The 20,116-nt window shown below is 39.8% G+C and overlaps 3 protein-coding genes across 3 annotated transcripts; 1 reads left to right on the forward strand and 2 right to left on the reverse strand.

The window, feature by feature from the left end:
• The first annotated feature begins 1,823 nt into the window (after nt 1–1,823).
• LOC131426217 (uncharacterized) lies at nt 1,824–2,255 on the forward strand. The gene has a single exon (XM_058588831.1). It carries the CDS (start codon nt 1,824–1,826, stop codon nt 2,253–2,255), a length of 432 nt encoding a protein of 143 aa, XP_058444814.1.
• A 1,338-nt stretch (nt 2,256–3,593) lies between these two features.
• Nucleotides 3,594–5,543, reverse strand: LOC131430525 (lipase 1-like). The gene is made up of 3 exons (XM_058595616.1): nt 5,179–5,543; nt 4,299–5,003; nt 3,594–4,239 (listed from the first exon to the last, which is right to left on the reverse strand). The coding sequence occupies exons 1-3, from the start codon at nt 5,293–5,295 to the stop codon at nt 3,823–3,825; spliced, it is 1,239 nt and encodes a 412-aa protein (XP_058451599.1). The 5' UTR covers nt 5,296–5,543; the 3' UTR covers nt 3,594–3,822.
• Nucleotides 5,544–18,397: 12,854 nt separating this feature from the next.
• On the reverse strand, nt 18,398–19,748 carry LOC131426292 (lipase 1-like). Its single transcript, XM_058588952.1, has 3 exons — nt 19,629–19,748; nt 18,857–19,561; nt 18,398–18,793 (listed from the first exon to the last, which is right to left on the reverse strand). The coding sequence occupies exons 1-3, from the start codon at nt 19,746–19,748 to the stop codon at nt 18,398–18,400; spliced, it is 1,221 nt and encodes a 406-aa protein (XP_058444935.1).
• Between the last annotated feature and the right edge of the window lie 368 nt (nt 19,749–20,116).

Below are 20,116 nucleotides of genomic sequence, written 5' to 3' on the forward strand. Positions count from 1 at the left end.
CCAGTGGTTTTTGCTAAAACGAATCCTTATAAAACGTATGTTTTATTCAATATTAACATTAGGCGCTTGCTAATCGTTAGAGAACATTCACAGAGAACAACTCGAGCTTTTATTCCCAAGTTACCGGTCTCAATGCTTCGAAAAGTTTGTAGTTTTTGTAAAGTATTGTTCAATGTTAAAATCTCATTAATACGAGGTCTGTTCAAAAAGTTCCCGGAATTTTTTAATTGCGCGCGTCTGGAGAGTCCGGTGGTCAAAATTTATTTTTTATTGTGTTGGTACATATGTCCCTAATGTATGGTGAAATTTTCAGCTGTATTCATTGTTTACATTCTGTCTTGTAGACGTGTTTTTTGAGCTCGGCGATTTTTGTCTTGGTGACGTTGGGTGCTTCCACGTGGACGATTGTGCTTTTGTTTCGACATCATAGCTGTACAACCATGTTTCATCACCAGTTATGACCCTTTCAAGTAAATTTGGATCGTCGTTGACGTCGTTTAACAGCTCCTGAGCGATGGTAATGCGTTTGTTTTTTTGATCAAAATTCAGCAGTTTTGGAACGAATTTTGCTGCCACTCGTTTCATGCCCAAAACATTTGAAAAAATATGATGGCATGAGCCAACTGATATGCCAACTTCATCAGCAACTTCTCTAATAGTGATTTGGCGATCATCCATAATCATTTTTTTCACTTTTCCCACATTTTCATCGATTATTGACGTGCTGGGTCGACCGGAGCGTTCGTCGTCTTCAACGTCTTCGCGGCCATCTTGGAAACGCTTATACCACTCGTAAACACTTGTTTTTTTCATAGTAGACTCACCGTAGGCTCTCTGTAACATTTCGCACACTTGGTTACACTTTATTTCATTTTTCACGCAAAATTTAATACAAATTCTTCAATTCTTCCATTGTTTAAACTATCAAAAATCGCCGAGCTCAAAAAAACACGTCTACACCAGCCGCTACAAGACAGAATGTAAACAATGAATACAGCTGAAAATTTCACCATACATTAGGGACATATGTACCAACACAAAAAAAAAAAATTTTGACCACCGGACTCTCCAGACGCACGCAATTAAAAAATTCCGGGAACTTTTTGAACAGACCTCGTATTAGATTCAATGTGCGAACGTTTTTCTTAAACACCATCGAGAAGAATGAATGTTCGCTAGTGAGCTTTTCACTGCTGATTTTGAGGCATATGAGAGCAGTTTCAGTGAGAATCGCGTTTGCAAAAAAATCAGCAGTGAACTTTTCTTTAGTGACAATTCGTCTTTAGTCACAATTCGTTGATTGAAAATCAAGTATTACCCAAAATACGACACTAATTAGATGACTACTGTGATACGATATAAGTGCAATTAAACACTTTTTATTACAACATATACAAGACAATAACATAATATTACCCAACGGTTGCCGATAACAAAAACTCTTCGACTTTTAATTTTTCTGCTCCGGATTGAAAATTTTGAGATTTTCAGTATAGTGCCGAATTTCTATAACTATATACTGTGCGTATCAAAATGGTATGAACGTAGCTTAACCTATTGTTGGCAACAACGCCACCGAAGCAAACTATGTTGGTTTCAGGACTCAGCTTCCATAACAGGGAGGTGCCTGAAACGGTTCGTCATATCGTGTAGACAATACTCCCTTCTGTCAAAGAGATTATTTTCATTATTTTTGCACGTATCACTTTGTAATTCCGGAACCGGAAGTCAGATTCGAATGACATTCAGGAAGACCTTTCATTTAAATCTAACACACACACACACACTGTGTGTGTGAAAAGCTGAACAGAACATTCCGGCTTATGGTCATACGAGTCACGATCGCCTACAGGACAATAACGTCGGAAGCAGCAAACGTTATCGCCGGAATGATCCCAATCTGCATCACCCTGGCAGAGGATATCGAGTGTTATCAGCGTAGAACCACCAGAAACGTGCGAACGATGGTTCGAATCGATTCGATGGCGAAGTGGCAGCAGGAGTGGGACAGTACGGAGAAATGTAGATGGACTCACCGGCCGTCGCCGTGGATGAATAGACAACACGGAGAGGTAAACTTCTACCTAACGCAGTTTCTATCTGGTCATGGTTGTTTCCGGAAGCATCTGCATCGGTGTGGTCACGCCGCGTCTCCATTTTGTCCGGAGTGTGAGTATGTTGAAGAAACACCTGAACATGTGATTTTCGATTGTCCCCGGAAATGTGTCGTGAAGATGGCACGTGGAATGCAGTAAACAGAGTGGTAACACAGATACTCTCGGAGTTGCAGCGAAAATGGAGAAGGGATCAGCGAGTAAGCGTCGACTCGAGAGAACTTCCTTCGTCGGGGAACTCTTCGTCGGTGTAGTCTTGATCCGTCGTCGGGGACAAGATGAGTAGACCACGTCATTGCATCGTAAGGATCGTCGGGCTACCAGGGAACGCCATCTCCCAACCGGAACCACTGGACCGACCTTGGCATCCTTTCGGTCGGGTCGTATACGGGTACCGAAAACGTCGGTTTCGGGAGAACTTCCATCGTCGGGGAACTCTCTGTCGGTGTAGGCTAGATCCATCACCGGGGACTAGTCGAGTAGACGCCACAACACCGCATCAGCGAACCGAAAGCCATGTTCCAACCGGAATCGCGGATCCGACCTCGCCACTCCTTCGGGTGTCCCGCGTAGCGTAAAAGGGGATTCGGTGCCGGGAGAAATTCCTTCGCCGAGGAACTCTCCGTCGGGGTAGTCTAGGTCCTTAGTCGGGGACTAGACGAGTAGACCGTAGCGTAGTACCGTTAAGATCGTCGGGGCACCAGTGAACCGGAAGCCATCCTCTCCGGGAAACTCTCCGTCGGTGTAGGCTAGATCCATCGTCGGGGATCAGTCGAGTAGTCTGGCGCGACGTAGCGGCATTGGATCGTCGAGGCGCCAAAGGTGGATCGAGATGGATAAAGAGAGAAACGCAGGGGCTCATTTTCTCCCAAACGAAGACGTGCACGAGCACAGCCTCCCCCGAAGTATTGAGCTTAGCTTAGTTCCGGGGGAATCGAGGCAAGATGTCCAAGGTGTTTTAGTGGGTAAGGTTCAGTCAGTCTCACTCGCTGGTTCACAATAGCGGTAGCTTGACAGCTACCGAGCGCGTGAGCTGGGAAAGTACATAAAGTATTTCACCTTGTAAAAACACACACACACACACACACACACATTTTGCGTACTCGAATGCTATATTTGAGAAAGACAAAAACCACTGACTGACTCGGTTTTCAGTTCAACAACGTTGGAACTAGGTTCGAAACTAGCTTCAAACAAACTTTAAAGCAGTTAGGGTGGAAACTGGGTTAGGTTTGACATCAAGCAAAAACGACATTAATAATACAGAATACCTGAAAAAACGACTGCAGCCTTTTCTCAAACGACGTAAGTGTTTCGTTTTTTTTGCTGGATTTGGTATCTTACCGTTACTGAGAGGAAGAAAAAATCCAGCACGGAACCTCAGAAACCACGGCAACTGGGCATTTTCGTTATGCTGTATAAATTGAACTTGAAAATGAAACAAGATTCAACTTTTTTAATATTAAAAAAATTGACCGAATCACACACATTCTCGTTTAACGTAACACAACTTTTCATTTGAACACATTGTTTAATCAGTCAGAGGAACCTATATTAGTTAATCTATGCTAATTCATAACATCACAACATTCGTAAGATTGTGACTTGGATTCCTACGAATGCACTCACTCAAAAAACTCTATCACTGGCACATAATCGACTACTCTACACTAAACATTAGGCATTTGCAAGCGTCGCCAAACTAATTTCAGTAAAAATGCGCACGATTCCTTTTCCACCTTCTCTCCGCATTTTCAACGTTTTTCACCACTTTGTCGTTTAGCACTTCCTTTATATTGGACGCTATGGTAAAATCGTAATGGCCGAAGCGCTTATCCGGCACCGCATAACTTTCCACCACATTCGGTAGTTCCTGCTCCAACTGCTGCACATTCAGATAATTAACCAAGTGATCGTTGTATCCGAAATAGGTCCGGACCGGAACCGTTGCCCGGGACAGATTGTACCAGGGAGGCTGGGTGCTTCGGTACCACTGCAAATTCGTGATCGGATTACCGTAATCGAACTGGCGGAAGATGCCGTCACGGATGATCTGGCCGTAGTGTTGTATCTGCTTCAAGGAAGCACCGGACGGATAGTGACCCTGGAATATCCGGAGAGTTTTCTGTAAACCAAAAACAAAAACATACACGTTTTGGTAACCATTTACTTCACTTAGCCTACCGCATCCATCTGGGCCGGATTTTTACCGCCTAGGTCGTACAGTGCCGTCCTGCAAATAGTTTGGTCCGGTGATGGGCATAGCCATTGAAAGAAATGGTATTGCTTTTCAGCGTTCGGCAACAGCTCGTACACTTGGATTGCACTTAGAACGTCCCTCAACCGCGGAATTGTCGACGCAATGAGATTCATCAGAACACTTAAACTACGGTACATGTACACGGCAGGGGACAACGCCTGGAGTTCGATGATCTTCTCGTTGTACCCAAAACGATCACTGAACGTTATGAAACATGTCATGGCACCTTGCGAATAGCCAACATAGTGCAGCTGGCGGTTTCTGGTATACTCCAGGACGTAATCGATCAGGGCGGGGATGTCGTAGTAGCCGATTTCGTGGAAGCTGAAGTCCCAAAATTTCGGCGAACTAACACTGTAGCGCTCGTGCCGTCTGGAGTAGCGAGAACCTCGTGCATTCCCCATCCAGACATCGTAGCCACGGTTTGCCAGTAGATAGGCTAACCCATGCCTCCGGCCGACCATAATCCAATCGGCGCTACTGCTGAGCAGCGAGTGCATCATGAACACCGGATGTTTGCGAAGTCCCGGTATCCGAGGTGGAATTCGGAACATTGTCAGCAGATATCCGTCCTCGGTTCGTACGAGATGTTCCTCCAAATCGTAGCCATACTTTCGGATCAGCTGAGGCTAGTGGGAACAGGAAACAGGGTATCAATTCGGCGCAATCACTTCCTGGTTTCAGGTCTTTGTCCGAGTGAAAACGAGAAGCTCGACTCGAATTCGGTAATACTCGCAGTAGGCGACGAGAGCTTCTCACTTTCGTTTCGGGCAAAAATCCCTAGCATCCGTCGCTCTAACTCACCACCGTCAACAGGGCATCCTCGTCTCCTATCAGAAATGGTGAAGAACTGTTGCGTACACTACAGGAAACTATTATGAAGGCTGAAGAAAACAGCAACCAGTATCGGATGGGTAGCATGGTAGTTTTATTGTTTCCTGTTCTCCAAAAACTTGTAAATGTAAAATTTTGTTTTTTTTATTACATTAGCTACGAAAAGCGTAAGCACATAACCCGCCCCGTCCACGACATTATAAGCTATGATTTCACACGACGACGAGACACCAGCAGCCAAAGCATAATAAGCACTCGGCAAAAAAATTAAAAACAAAAATTCACCCGTCACAGAATGTGGCCACACCGGACTGCGATCCGCCTGCGCGCACTTGGTTTCATCGACTGTTAAAACGCAGTCGGTGCCATTTGGCGAGCTTAATTTCGGTGGGTTTTCTGTTTTCCTTTTTCAGTTTTCTCAGCCACGAGGAGCCTATCCCCACCGGTAGATTTTGTTTTGCCGTGCAGTGTGCGTGTGCGTGTGTGTGAATTTCACATTAGCATTTCTTCTGCTAGACCGGCGGTGTCTTTGGCGCTTTGGTCTGGGTCATTAATTAGCATTTCGTGCTTCTTATTCTACCCCGACGTAGGCTGCTGTCAAGTCAAAAATTCTGTCATGCGGTTTTATAGCCTAAACAAAGGTTATCAACATCTAGTAGGCCGTGGGGTTAGAGACAGTGCTTGACAGTTGCGGACCTGCTGGACCAGTTTCGACAGCGGGTTTTATTCATAAACAAAAAAAAAAAAAACAACCATTCATAAGTGTAATACTGTTTGTAGTCAAAACAATGAATGAAAATTACCGTAACACCTTTCGACAAGCTGAACGTCTATCATTATCCAATCGAAAACGTACTCACCTTTAGTGATCTTCAATTGAACAAATTTCTCTCAATATCCGCGCCGTAAAGATGATACGGTTGCAACGTTGCGTGGTTTCGTTTTCTCATTCGTGTGTGCTTTCAATTGCAATGACCTGTCTGAGGTGGAGCCGTCGTATACTGATCACATCATCATCATCACCACAACATCGTACCAGTTGCTCAGTGGACCTTTATTCGGTGCCTCATCATCATTAAATTGTAAATTAGTGACAATAAAACATTTTCTCTATTACAGGTAGAAAGGTTAGTTCACGGTTTTTTACTAGATACTAAACTTCGCCCTTCTTGGGTTGGGTTTTGGCCGAAGGATGAATAAATTAATTGTTCGTTAAGGCTGGAAGGCACATCAAAACTTCAGTTTTAATCGAGACATTCAAACGATTCGGAACTAGCCACACTTTGAACACAAAAGAAAGAATGAAAGCTGTTGCTATTAGAAAGAAACTATGATATGGTAAGCAATATGTGAGTGCGGTAAAATCTGTGATAAGTGTTAAAATATGCGTGAAAGAATGGTCCACTTCCACTGATTCGTCAGCATGCTAGTTTGTTTGGCCCGATTTGGAAACCTTTCACTTTTCCAGGAGTCCGTTTTTCATCCTAAAGAAGCAAAATATCACATTCATAGCAGAGGAGATAGAAGCTTTTCTGGCCAGTTACTTTCCGCTTTATGCCAAACCTAATCCAAATTTCACCCTAACTGTTGTCACACCGCTCGTTTGAAGCTAGTTTCGAATCTAGTTTCATGATATGCAGTTTCGTGAAAATTGTTTGTGTAAAACAAATGACCCCGGGTCAGTTCCAGGTTTCTCGAGCGAGCACCTTTGCTAATGTGAAAAATTGATTCAAATTCCATTTGAGATTTTTTTTAACTACGAAACAATGAAAGCGTTTGATTCCAAGTTTATGGAAGTCGGTTTGTTGGTTCCTGAAAAAATCGAGCGCACCATTTTGCCATTAATTTACGAAGTCGGATCCGGTCTACTTCTAAAACTTAAAAATGACATAAAAAAGTACTCCATAAACAACTACTCTTACAAACTGCTCGAAAAAATCTTCTCGAAAAACTGCACGAAGAAATTGTTCTAAAAACTGATCGAAAGAACTGAGCAAAATTGCTTGTCAAACCTACTCGAAAAACGGCACGAAAAGACTACTAAAAATTCTGCTCGAGAAAACACATCACAGAACTGCTTGAAAAACTATTGAGGAACTTGAAAAACTATTGAGGAAAACTTCTTGAAAACCGCTTAAAATTGGCTCTAGTACTTGTCGATAAATCTATTCAAAGAACTGCTAGAAAAAACTGCACAAAATAACTGATAGAAAAAAAATACTCGAGAACTTGCTCGAAAGAACTACATGAAAACCTTCTCTTGAAACTTTCTCCAGTATGCAACTGGAAAAACTGCTAAAAAAACTACTTGAAAAAAACTACTCGAAAAACTGCTCGAAAAAGCTACTCGATAACTTTGCTAGAGAAAGATTACTTGAAAAATCAACTCTTAAAACTCAACAAAACTGCTCGAAAAAAACTGCACAAAAGAACTGCTTTAATAAAAACTACTCGAGAACTTGCTCGAATAAGTTGCTTGAAAATTTTACTCTTAAAACTTGCTAAATACTACAAAAAAAAACTACTTCAAAAAACTACTCGACTAATCTGCTTGAAAATTTGATCGAAAAAACTACTTTGATAGAGAAAAATTACTTGAAAAAATAAACTCTTAGAACTTGCTACCTGCTCAAAATATGCTCGAAAAAAAACGTTCCGAAAAACTGCACAAAGCTTTCGAGTAGTATTTCCAAGCAGTTCGAAAAGTTTTTTAAAGTAGTTTTTCCAGTATTTAGCAAGTTTTAAGGATTCTCGTTTTGTTTCTTAGCAGTTCTTTTGAGCGGTTTTTTTTTTCGAGCAGTATTTTTGGCGAGCAATATTTAAGGTCATTTTTTTTCGAGCATTTTTTTGAGCAGCTACCAAGTTTTAAGTGTTGATTTTTGAAATAACTTTTTTTCTAGCGAAGTTTTCGAGTAGTTTTTTTAATTACTTTTTAGTAGTTTATCCAGAATTTAGAAGGTTTCAATAGAAAAAAATTTCAAGCAGTTTTTTCGTACAAGCACTTTCTCTCAATTTTTCAAACAGTTTCTCGAGCAATTTTCCAAACAGTGTTTCTGAACAGTTTTTTTATCACCTTTTCAGAGCAATTTCTTCTATCAGTTTTTCGGAGCATTGTTGTCAAACAGTTCGTTCGATCAGGGTTTCAAACAGTTTCTCGGGTCGGATTTTTCGAGTATTTTTTTTAGCAGCAAGTTTTAAGAATTGATTTGCAAATAACTTTTTTCTAGTAAAGCTTTCGAGTAGTTTTTTCGAGCAGTTTTTCAAGTAATTTTTTTCTAGTAGTGGTAAAATTTTCAAGTCAAGAACTTGCTCTAAAAAACTGCTTGAGAATTTTACTCTTAAAACTTGCTAAATACTGAAAAAACTACTAAAAAAACTAATTTAAAGAAAATATTCGAAATTCTGCTCGAAAATAATACTCAAAAATTAAGCTAGTGAAAAATTGGCTTGAAAAATCAACTCTCAAAATTTGGTAGCTGCTGAAAAACAGGCCCGACATAAACTACCGAAAAAACTGATCGAAAGAAGTGTTTGTTAACAATACTTTGAAAACCTTAACGAAAAACTGATGAAAAAAAAGTTACTCCGAAAAACTGATCAAAGAACTGCTCAAAAACACTACTTGGAAAATTACGCGAAAAGCTGCTCGAGAAACTGTTCTAAATATTTCCCAAAAAACTATCGAAGAACTTTGGGAAAACCTCTTGCCGAAATACTGCACAAAAGTACTGCTTAGAGAAAAACTACTCGAAAACTTGCTTGAAAATTTTTGTTGAAAATTTAAAAATACTGGTAAAACTATTTGAAAAAAACTATTCGAAAATACTACTCGAAAACTTTACTAGAAAAAAATTACATGCAAAATCAACTCTTATAACTTATTAACTGCCAAAAAATGCTCGAAAAAACCGACCCGAAAAACTATTTAAAAAACTGCTCGGAAAAAACTCCTCGAAGAAACTGCACAAAAGAACTGCTTAGAAATGAAACTACTCGAAAAATTTGCTTGAAATTTTTACTCCTAAAACTAAAAAATACTGGTTGCTTTAAAATGTTGCTTTTAAAACTTGCTAAATACTAAAAAACTACTCGAAAAACTGCTGTAAATACTACTCAGAATCTTTGCTAGAACAAAATGCTTGAAAATTCAACTCTCAAAAAATGCTCGGAAAAAACCGACCCGGAAAACGATATGAAAAACTGCTTGAGAAAAATTGCTCAAAAGAACTGCCTTGCAACTTATGCCGTTTTTTTCATTGAAAAACACGGGTGGCGTGGATGGCTCTGGTTTTGCACTTTCGAGCAGAAATGCAATATTCTGACGGTGTTTTATTGCCATTTCTGCTCGAAAGTGCAAAACCAGAGCCATCCACGCCACCAGTGTTTTTCAATGAAAAACGCCATAACAGTTTCTCGAGCAATTTTCCAAGCAGTGTTTTTGAGCAGTTCTTTAATCAGTTTTTCAATCAGTTTTCCGGGTCGGTTTGCAAGTATTTTTTTGACCAGCTAGTCTGATTTCTTTTGTTCTCGGAAGCGGCTTATAATTGCTTTAGAAATGTTACGTGAAAATGTATGGAAGTTACGTGTTTTTTCGTCATTCACAGCTCAATTAATTGGCTCGTTTTTAAAATCGTCGCGTCACCATATTTCGTATGGGAGATCCAGTAGTAATAAATCTACAATTTATGCGCTACCAGATAAGATAATTGAAGACCCTAATTCATTTTAACTTTTCTTGTTACTCGTGAAACAAAAAAAAACATAACGGCAGTACGGCTAAGGTCAACCATCGTCTGTTTCCTATATGTAAGCACGATGTGGCACCTCTTGGACGTAACCGCCTTCAGCCTCATCTTGTTCATCCAACCGTCATATCTCGAGCTTTAACACTGATAACCAAACCAGAAAGAAGCGACCTATCGAAAGTGTTTTTGGGTATAAATAAATACTATAAATTATTCATTGTCTGGTTTAACAATTTTCTTTTTAGCGCTTTTAAGTGTTTTTTTTTCTTTGTATAAAAATGAGTGCCATCGTGAGTTAGCTTCAAATTTGATCAGTATCTAACGAGGAAAATTGATTGGAAAAATAATAGGCGAATGTATCAGGAATCAGAACAAATTGGCTCAAATGGCACGTTCCCCTTGATATTTGAAGATTTGTGCCTTGCCATCAATTTGTTTTTAGCATCATTTTCCCGATATATAAGAGGGAAGGATTGAAAGGAAATGGTAAGGGTTGGACTAGGAGGATGGGAAAAATTGACGACACAAAAACACATAAAAGCAGAAGTAAATTCTGCTGTGCTGAACAATCTGCTGAGGATCACATTTAGTGGAAGCAGAAGTAAATTCTGAACCTCTACGAGGTCCCGAACAGTCTGCTGTTAATAAAACCTCCAACCCCCGAGAGGATTTAGAGATCTTACAAAAGTGACACCATTCTGCACTCCCGGAAGAATGCAGAACGATTCGCAGTATGTACGAGCAGAAGTAAATTCGGTACCCTCTAAAGGATGCCAAACAATCTGCTAAACCCTATTTAAGGTGAATCCAGAAGAGATTCATTCACTCCAGGAAGAACGATGAACCCTTCTGACTATAGCTCCTTACCACATTGGGTAAGAAACGAGAGAATATCCTTCAATTTTAGCTCCGCATACACAGACTCAACCATGTAACAGTTCGGCTGAAAAGTTCGTATCGTTTAATAGAAACACACATTTTTTTTGCCAAAATTCGTTTTTATTATTCAACATAATTGCCATCAGAGGCGATACAGCGATTATAGCGATCTTCCAACTTTTCGATACCATTTTTGTAGTACGATTTGTCCTTTGCCTCAAAATAGGCCTCAGTTTCAGCGATTACCTCTTCATTGCTTCTAAATTTTTTACCAGCGAGCATTCTCTTGAGGTCTGAGAACAGGAAAAAGTCACTGGGGGCCAAATCTGGAGAATACGGTGGATGAGGGAGCAATTCGCTCAATTTCAGCATGGTTTTCATCGACTTGTGACACGGCGCATTGTCTTGATGAAACAAAACTTTTTTCTTCTTCAAATGAGGCCGTTTTTTTTAAATTTCGTCCTTCAAACGCTCTAATAACGCTATTATAAGTCACTGTTGATGGTTTTTCCCTTTTCAAGGTAGTCGATGAAAATTATACCATGCGAATCCCAAAATTCAGACGCCATAACCTTACCGGCCGATTGTTGAATCTTTCCACGCTTTGGGTTCGGTTCATCGCGTGCAGTCCACTCAGCTGACTGTCGATTGGACTCCGGAGTGAAGTGATGGAGCCATGTTTCGTCCATTGTTATATATCGACGAAAAAAATCGGGTTTAATTTCGATATAACAGCTCCAAACACTGCTCAGAATCATCAATTCGTTGTTGTTTTTGATCGATTGTGAGCTCACGCGGCACCCATTTTGCAAAAAGCTTTCTCATATCCAAATATTCGTGAATAATATGTCCAACACGTTCCTTTGATATCTTTAGGGTGTCAGCTATCTCGATCAACTTCACTTTACGGTCATTGAAAATCATTTTGTGGATTTTTTTCACGTTTTCATCGGTAACAGCCTCTTTTGGACGTCCACTGCGTTCATCGTCTTCGGTGCTCATATGACCAGTACGAAATTTTGCAAACCACTTACGAATTGTTGCTTCGCCCGGTGCAGAGTCTGGATAACACTCATCAAGCCATTTTTTGGTATCGACGGCACTTTTTTTCATCAAAAAGTAGTGTTTCATCAACACACGAAATTCCTTTTTTCCATTTTTTTCACAATAACAAAAGTAGCTTCACTCAAAATGCAATATCTCACAAACTAATAATCAGACAGCTGTCAAATTTGATGAATAAAAAAAAAAAAAATGAATAAAAGCTGTCAAATTTATACACGTATCTTTTGAAGGTTGGTACTAACTGGAAATGGTATGGATTTAATTCTAGTGGCGCCCTCTCATAGAAACGATACGAACTTTTCAGTCGATCTGTTACATATCAGATGATATGAAGTACCGTAATCGCATTCACACAAATCACACGAATAATACTCAGCACGCTGAATAGTAGCCATGTGATAATTGAGTTTGCAATGTCCAGTCAGAGCTCTGACCAGAATACTGCAATGATGCTTGGAGAAATGCAGTAGACACTTTGACATTTTCAGATTTGAATCTGGTAGAAATGCTTTTGTCTGAGCGCAAGTTTGCAAGCTGCGCCAGTAGCTGGCATGTTTGGATGCAGCCCAAGAACGAATCTTGTGCTTTATCCAACTAGTTGAAAGTGGTAAAGCTGGTTCAGGACCAACGAAATCATTCGTTGCACCAGCTCTAGCCAACTCATCAGCCCATTCATTTCCAGTAATACCAGAATGGCCGGGTACCCATAAGAAGTAAACAGCATTTGAAATGCTGAGGTCTTCAATTTGAGTTCGACATGCGATCACTAGATTCGACCGTGAGTCATTCGAACTGAGTGCTTTTAAGGCTGCCTGACTGTCGGAACAAAAATAAATTCGTTCACCACAGATCCTCTGCTGAAGTGCCGATTGTACTCCACACAGAATTGCGTAGATTTCTGCTTGGAACACAGTACAGTATCTACCAAGTGAATGAGACTGCTCCAGCCTCATTTCACGACAGTAGACACCAGCACCAGCACGACCATTCAACAGACAACCATACAACCATTCCTCACGAAGAGGATAGCTCACATTGAATGTTTTGAAAAGAAAACTGCATGTGAGAGTTAGGTCACTAGGAGCGAGTAAATACTCATCCCACGTAACCATTTGAGACCACAAGCGAGTGTGGCTGGTAGCATAATGTAATGGGTTACTGTTCCAAAGCCCTGTAACCTTAAGACGGTATGCACAAGATAATGCTTCTTGTTTTAGGAACACATGAAGTGGTTTAATGCACAGTAGCGCCTCTAGAGCAGCAGTAGGAGTTGTCGTGAATGCTCCTGTCATCGCCATCAGAACCATCCTTTGGAGATGATTTAGCTTTGACTGAACTGTCGCGACTTCTCCTTTCTGCCACCATACAAGACATCCATATGCTAAAATTGGTCTAACAATAGTTGTGTAGATCCAATGAATATATCTGGGTTTGAGTACCCATGATTTTCCAAAAGCTCGTCTGCATTGGCCGAAAGCCATGCAAGCTCTTTTAATCCTGAAGTCAATGTGAGCAGACAAATTCAGTTTTGAGTCAAGAATAACCCCGACGTATTTAACTTGTTCGACCACAGTCGCCTCTGAACCAAAGAACTGCAACGGACGAACTCCTGTGATTATCGTACGATGAGTGAAAAGCACCATTGATGTTTTGCCCGGATTTACAGATAATCCAACCTGACAACACCATTTTTCAACAGATCGCAGGGCTTGTTGCATTAAATCAAAGAGAATGTTAATGCTTATACCGGTCATCAATATATGATAATCGTCGGCAAAACCATAAGTCGGAAATCCAAGGTTATTAAGTTTCCTCAACAAACCATCAGCGACTAGGTTCCATAAAAGTGGGGATAGTACACCACCTTGAGGACACCCACGGACACTCAGCTTTCTAATCTCTGCTTGCCGAAGCGATGAACAAAGAAGTCGATTGCTAAGCATTGCGTGTATCCAATACGTGATACTTGAAGGTATGCCATGACCACGGGCTGCTTCCAGAATTGAATTGAAAGACACGTTATCAAAGGCACCTTCAATATCTAGGAAAACTCCCAAGCAAGATTGCTTTTGTGAGAAAGATTTTTCAATGTTGTACACAACATCATGTAACAGGGTTGTAGTGGACTTTCCGCGCTGGTAAGCATGTTGCATTCCATGTAGCGGATGCAAGCCCAAACTAACATTCCTGATATAGTGATCTACTATGCGTTCCACTGTTTTAAGAAGAAATGAGCTTAGACTGATAGGCCTGAAACTCTTCGCTTCCTCATAAGTGTCGCGACCGACTTTGGGAATAAATTTGACAATTATTTCCTGCCAGGCTCTTGGAATATATCCTGTCGCAAGACTAAAAGTAAGTATTTTCTTCAAAACATGTTTGAAATGTTCATACCCTTTCTGCAGTAACACTGGGAAAACTCCATCCTTTCCAGGAGACTTGCACGGAGCAAACCTCTCAACTGCCCATTTGACCGATTCAATCGTCACAACGCTTCGAGCAAGGGCCCAAGAATCGTAACTACCGGAAAAAGTCTCGGGAAGAGCTGTCGGTGATGGATCCATACATCCTGGAAAGTGAGTGTTAAAAAGATAGTGAAGTACATCACCTTCATCAGACAAGTGTTCACCATCTGAAGTTCTTAAGAAACTGACATTAAAGTCCTTAGACTTCGAAAGTAACTTATTTAATCTGCTAGCCTCGTTGAGACTAGAGACATTTGTGCAGAGGCTTTTCCAACCACTTTGCTCAGACGATCGAAGAGCATTTTTGTAAGCCCTTCGAGCCGACACGAATGCCTCCGACCCATTTCTGCGTCGGTGGTTCCAAGCTCTTCTGCATAGTTTCCTTAGTCTAGCAAGTTCAGCATATCTAACGAGGAAAATAGATTGGAAAAATAATCGCCCTTATTCTGAATAACGACGTATTGATTTTTCGATCGAATCATAGCTACCTTTGATTTTGCTAGCGTTATGTGGAATACAAATGAAATACGAGGGAGTATGTAATGAAAGTCGCGAAAGTGCTACCGCAGAAACGGGACTCGAACCCGTAGCTAGGCTCCTAACCGGGGAAATGGTTTTGCCAATTAAACTACCCTGCATCAGAAAACACATGAAGAATCAGCCCAATTGACTAGAAGAACCAAGCATGCTTCGCTTTATTCGTTCGCCACAGCGTTCCATTATAGTCCCTATCTCTATGGAAACCCATCCAACAGAAAACAATGAACACACCGAATCGCAAGTCTATCTTGACTTTCTGCTTTGCCGTAAGACGCTGACGCTGGTACAACTGTTTCTCTCTGTTGAAGCTGGTGAATAAAACAAACCTAGCTACCTAGGGATCTAGCAAAAAAGAGCAAATTTTTCGAATTCCCTCGATTAGTTTTTTTTTTTCGAGTAGTTTTTTAGAACAGGCTTTCCAAGCAGTTTTTCGAGTATATTTTTTTATCAGTTAGCAAGTTTAGAGGTTCGACTTTTGAAGCAGTTTTTTCGAACAAATGCTCGAGTATTTTGATCAAGCAGTTCTTCGATAAGTTTTTTTTACCAGTCTTTTTGGGCAGTTTTTCTACAATTATTGACGAGTAATTTTTTTAGCAGTTCTTTCGATCAGTTTTTTAAGTAGATTTTCAGTCTGTTTTTAAGAAGTTTTTCGAGCAGCTTTCGATTTCGTATTGAGCAGTTTCCCGAGCAGTTCTTCGATAAATGTTTCCTCGAGTTTTTTGAACATATTTTTTAGTGGAACAGTTTTCGAAGCTGTTTTCTGAGCTATTTTTCAAGTAGTTTTTTTGTTAACATTTTTGTTTTAGCAGTTAGAAAATTTATTAGGCAGTTTTCTCGAGCAGGTTTCGAATAGTTCTTGCGAGAGATTTTCCTAGGAATTTTTAAATAAGTTTTTTCGAGTAGTTCTATTGATAATTTTTATCAGAGCAGTTTTTCAGTTCTTTTTATAAAAGGCTTTTCGATCAATCTAGCAGCTCTAGTTTTTGCGAAGTGCTTTGGAAAATTTTGTCGTGAAGCTTTAGAGCAGTTTTTCGAGCAATTAATCAATTTTTTTCGAACAGATTTCTCCATTCGTAGTTCTTAGATAATTTTTTTGAGTTTTTCGAGTAGATCAAATAGTCTTTTCATGCGGTTTTTGAACCTCTATAACAAACTATTTATAGGATCTTTTAATCAGTTTTAGAACAGTTTTTTGTGCAGACTGGTTTTCCAAGCAGTTTTTAGCGGTTTTTCGAGCATATTTTTTCAGTTGACAAGTTTAAAAAGTAGACTTTCGAAGCAGTTTTTGATTGCGTGCAGAGCATTTTTTTCGAGCAGTTCTTCGATAAGATTTTTCGATCAATTGCTTTAGAGTTTTTTGAGCATATTTTTTAGCAGAACAGTTTTTCAAGCAGATTTTATGAGCTTTTTTTCTAGTCTAGTTTCTAAACAGTTTTCTAGCAGTTTTAAGAGTAAATTTCTGAAGCAATCTTTTCGAGCCAATTTCGAGTATTTCTTTCGAGAAATTTTTCGTGCATTTTGTTAAAAGATTTTTCCAGTAGTTCTTTCGAGCATATTTATCAGAATAGTCTTTTCGTACAGTTTTTTCGAGTAATCTTCAGCAGTTTTAAAGATATTTTGGCTAAGGGCTTTTATAAATTTTGTTGTGTAGCGTTTAAAGGGCAGCTAATCGATATGTTTTTTCGAGCAGATTTTTTAATTGGCCTTTTCGTGTGGTTTTTCGAGCATTTTTGACGTGCATTTTTTTTGTTGTATTTCTTTCAAACGATCTTTTCGTGCAGTTTTTCGAGTGTATTTTCGTACTCATGCAGCTTTTTGGGCTTATTTAGAATTTTTTTCAAGCATTTCTGTGGTAGTTAGCAAGTTTTTCAAGTAGATTTTTCATGCAGTTCGTTTCGACCAGTTTTTCGAAGAATTCCTCGGTGGGTTTTTCTAGACCATTCTTTCGAATTTTTCTATCAATTTTCTAGCAATATTTTCGTGCAGTTTATCGAGCAGTGACAACGAACAATTTATTTGAACAGTTCCTTTGATTAGTTTTTCTAGCAGTTTTTTCAACCACTTTTTCGAATAGTATCCGAGTAAATTTCTATGCAGTTTTTAGAGCAAGTATTCGAGTAGTTTTATCGAGCAGTTCTACGATAAGTTTTATAAGTTTTTTTAGCAGTTTTTTCGTGCAGTTTTTCGAACATTATTGACGAGTAATTTTTTGAGCAGCTTTTGCGACCAGTTTTTCTATCAGTTTTTTCGAGCAGTTTTTCAAGAATGTTTTCCCAACAATTTTTCGAGCAGTATTTTCAAACAGTTTTCCAAGATGTTTTTAGATTGATTCTTAGTAGATTTTCAGAGCAGTTTTTGATTTCGTGTAGAGCAATTTTTCAAGCAGTTCTTCCATAAGTTGTTTCGAGCAGTTGTTTTCGAGGTTTTCAAGCATATTTTTCTGTTTTTTTTTAGTTTTATGAGCAAAAATTTTTCTAGTTAGCAAATTTTAAGGTTTTTCGAGCAATCTTTAGCAGTTTCCAAAATGTTTTGGCAAAGTACTTTGGTAATTTTTTTCGTGTAGCTTGTAGAGCAGTTTTTCGATAAGTTTTTTTCGATTGGATTTTTTATTAACCCTTCCGTTCAAGTAGTTTTTTCGAGCTTTTTTTAAAGTATTTCGAGTACTTTTATGTAACAATTTTCGGCAGTTTTTCGAGTAGTTAGCAAATTTTAAAAAGAGATTTTTTGAGCAGTCTTGTCGAGTAGTATTTAGGAGTTTTATCGAGCATTTCTTTTGTGCACGTTATCGAGCAGATTCGGGCAGTCTCTCGATCAGGTTTTCCGAATAGAGTTCTCGAGCAATTTTCAGAGGTTTTAAAAAAGTTTTTTCAGTTCTTCGATAAGTTTTCGAGCAAGTTTCCGAGTAATTTTTCGAGCAGTTCCACGAAGTTTTATGAGTATTTTTTCGATTATTTTTAAACAGTTCCTTCGATTAGTTTTTCAAGCAGTTTTTCGAGCCATTTTTTTTCGAACATGTTTTTCAAGATGGTTTTCGAGCTTTTCGGCAGTTTTCGAGTAGTTGGCTAGAAGATTTAAAATTAGATTTTTCAAGTCTTATCGAGTAATGTTTGCGAGTTTTTTGAGCATTTCTTTCGTACATTTTTTCGAGCAGATTTTTAAAGTCTCTTCGTGCAGTTTCTCGAGGAGGTTTTCAATTTTCAGAAAATTTTTCCAATGTTCTTCGATACTTGTTTTCGAGTAGTTTCTAAGCCGTTTTTGAAGCAGTTCTTTTGTAAATTTTCTCAAGCAGTTTTTTTTTTAGTTTTTCGAGCAAGTTTTTTAGTAGCCTATTTTCAATTTTTTCGAACAATTTCTTCGTGCAGTTTTTTCGAGTAGGTGTTCCGAAATCATGGGCTGAATTGCAAGAGTTTTTTTTTTCGTATATAAAAAGAAAATATTCAAAAGTTTCCAAATTTTCATATTACAATCAGATTATTGACGATAAAATGACCTCCATCAAAAGGCTTCTGCATCCGCCTTTTCCACGTTGCGGACAACTTCATCATAGAGCACCTGTTTGACATTATTAGCAAGAATAAAATCAATATGGCTGAACAGTTTGTCCGGCACCGGATAGCTTCCCACTAGGTTCGGTAGCTCCTGCTGCAGCTGCAGCACATTAAGATAGTTGACCACGTGATCGTTATATCCGTAGTACGTTCTCACTGGAACCGTTGCTCGAGATAGATTGTACCGGGGAACTTGAGGACTTCCGTATCGGTTCAAATTGATAGCCAAGTCGCCATACTCGAACTGCCGGAAAATTCCATCCCGAATGATTTGCGAGTAGTGTTTTACCTGCTTCAGCGATGAACCCGCCGGGAAGTGTCCCAGGAAAATTCTTAGCGTTTTCTGTCAAAATATGAAAACTATAAGCCGATACCTTAGAGACGCCGTCTACCTCAAGTAACTCACCACGTCCAGCTGGTCTGGATTCATACCGACAACATCGTAGATCAATGTCCGACAGATAGTTTGGGCCGGTGCTGGACATACCGCTTGATAAAAATTGTACTGCCCTTCAATGTACGGCAAGAATTCGTACCTTTGAATGAACTCCAACGCATCCGTTAGTGGTCGAACAACGGACACTAACAGTTTTATGAAACCACTTAAGCTACGGTGCATGTAGACAGCAGGTGAAAGAGCCTGTAGTTCGATTATTTTATCGTTCATTCCGTAACGGTCACTTAGGGCTATGAAACCTGTCAAAGCACCTTGCGAAAACCCTACATAGTGAAGTCGATGGCTTCCGGTGTTTGCTAGAACATAATCCACAAACGCTGGGACGTCATAAAATCCGATTTCGTGAAAGCTGAAGTCCCAAAATTGCGACGAATTGACACTGTAGCGCTCGTGTCGTTTCGAGTAACGCGAACCTCGAGCATTGCCCATCCAAACATCGTAGCCACGATTTGCCAGTAGATAGGCTAACCCGTGCTTCCGACCGATCAGAACCCAATCGGCACTGCTACTGAACAGAGAGTGCATCATGAAAACCGGATGTTTCCGTAGTCCCGGTTTTCTGGGTGGAATTCGGAACATTGTCAACAGATATCCGTCCTCTGTTCGAACCCGATGTTCCTCCACCGAGAAGCCATTCTTCCGAATTAACTGGGGCTATGGGAACATAAAAAAACGAACGTTAACGACTCAATCACTGTAACGTGTGTCGTTTACTACTCACCACCGTCAACAGAGCGTCTTCCTCCTCCATCAGAAATGGTGCTGAGCTGTTGCGGAATCCACATTGGACAAGACAGACATGGACTGAAGACAGCACCAGTAACCAAATAACACGCACCATAGTAGAAAATTGAACTGCACCACATCAAAAACCGTAACTAACTGGTGGTAGAACTCAAAGGAAAAATTCTTAACGGTCAACATTCTGAACCCCGCCCTTTTACGCGACCACAGGACAGGATTTCTATTAGCGAGTTGCTAGTTTCCAAGAATAAAATATGGCAGTTACTGATTTTCCGTTGGAAAAAAAATATACTGCAATCAAAGCAAGCCATGTATGTTTATTCTGAAAGCTTAACCACAAAGCAAGTAACCATAGATACCTCACTACTGTATGACGGGAAACACATGAATCAGCGTGTAGTAGTGAGAAATGGTTGTGAAGGCGCTTTCGGTGGTGTCACTGACAGTTCCGTAAAATTACAGCAA

This window comes from Malaya genurostris, chromosome 1 (assembly GCF_030247185.1).
Source record: "Malaya genurostris strain Urasoe2022 chromosome 1, Malgen_1.1, whole genome shotgun sequence".
NCBI lineage: Eukaryota > Metazoa > Arthropoda > Insecta > Diptera > Culicidae > Malaya > Malaya genurostris.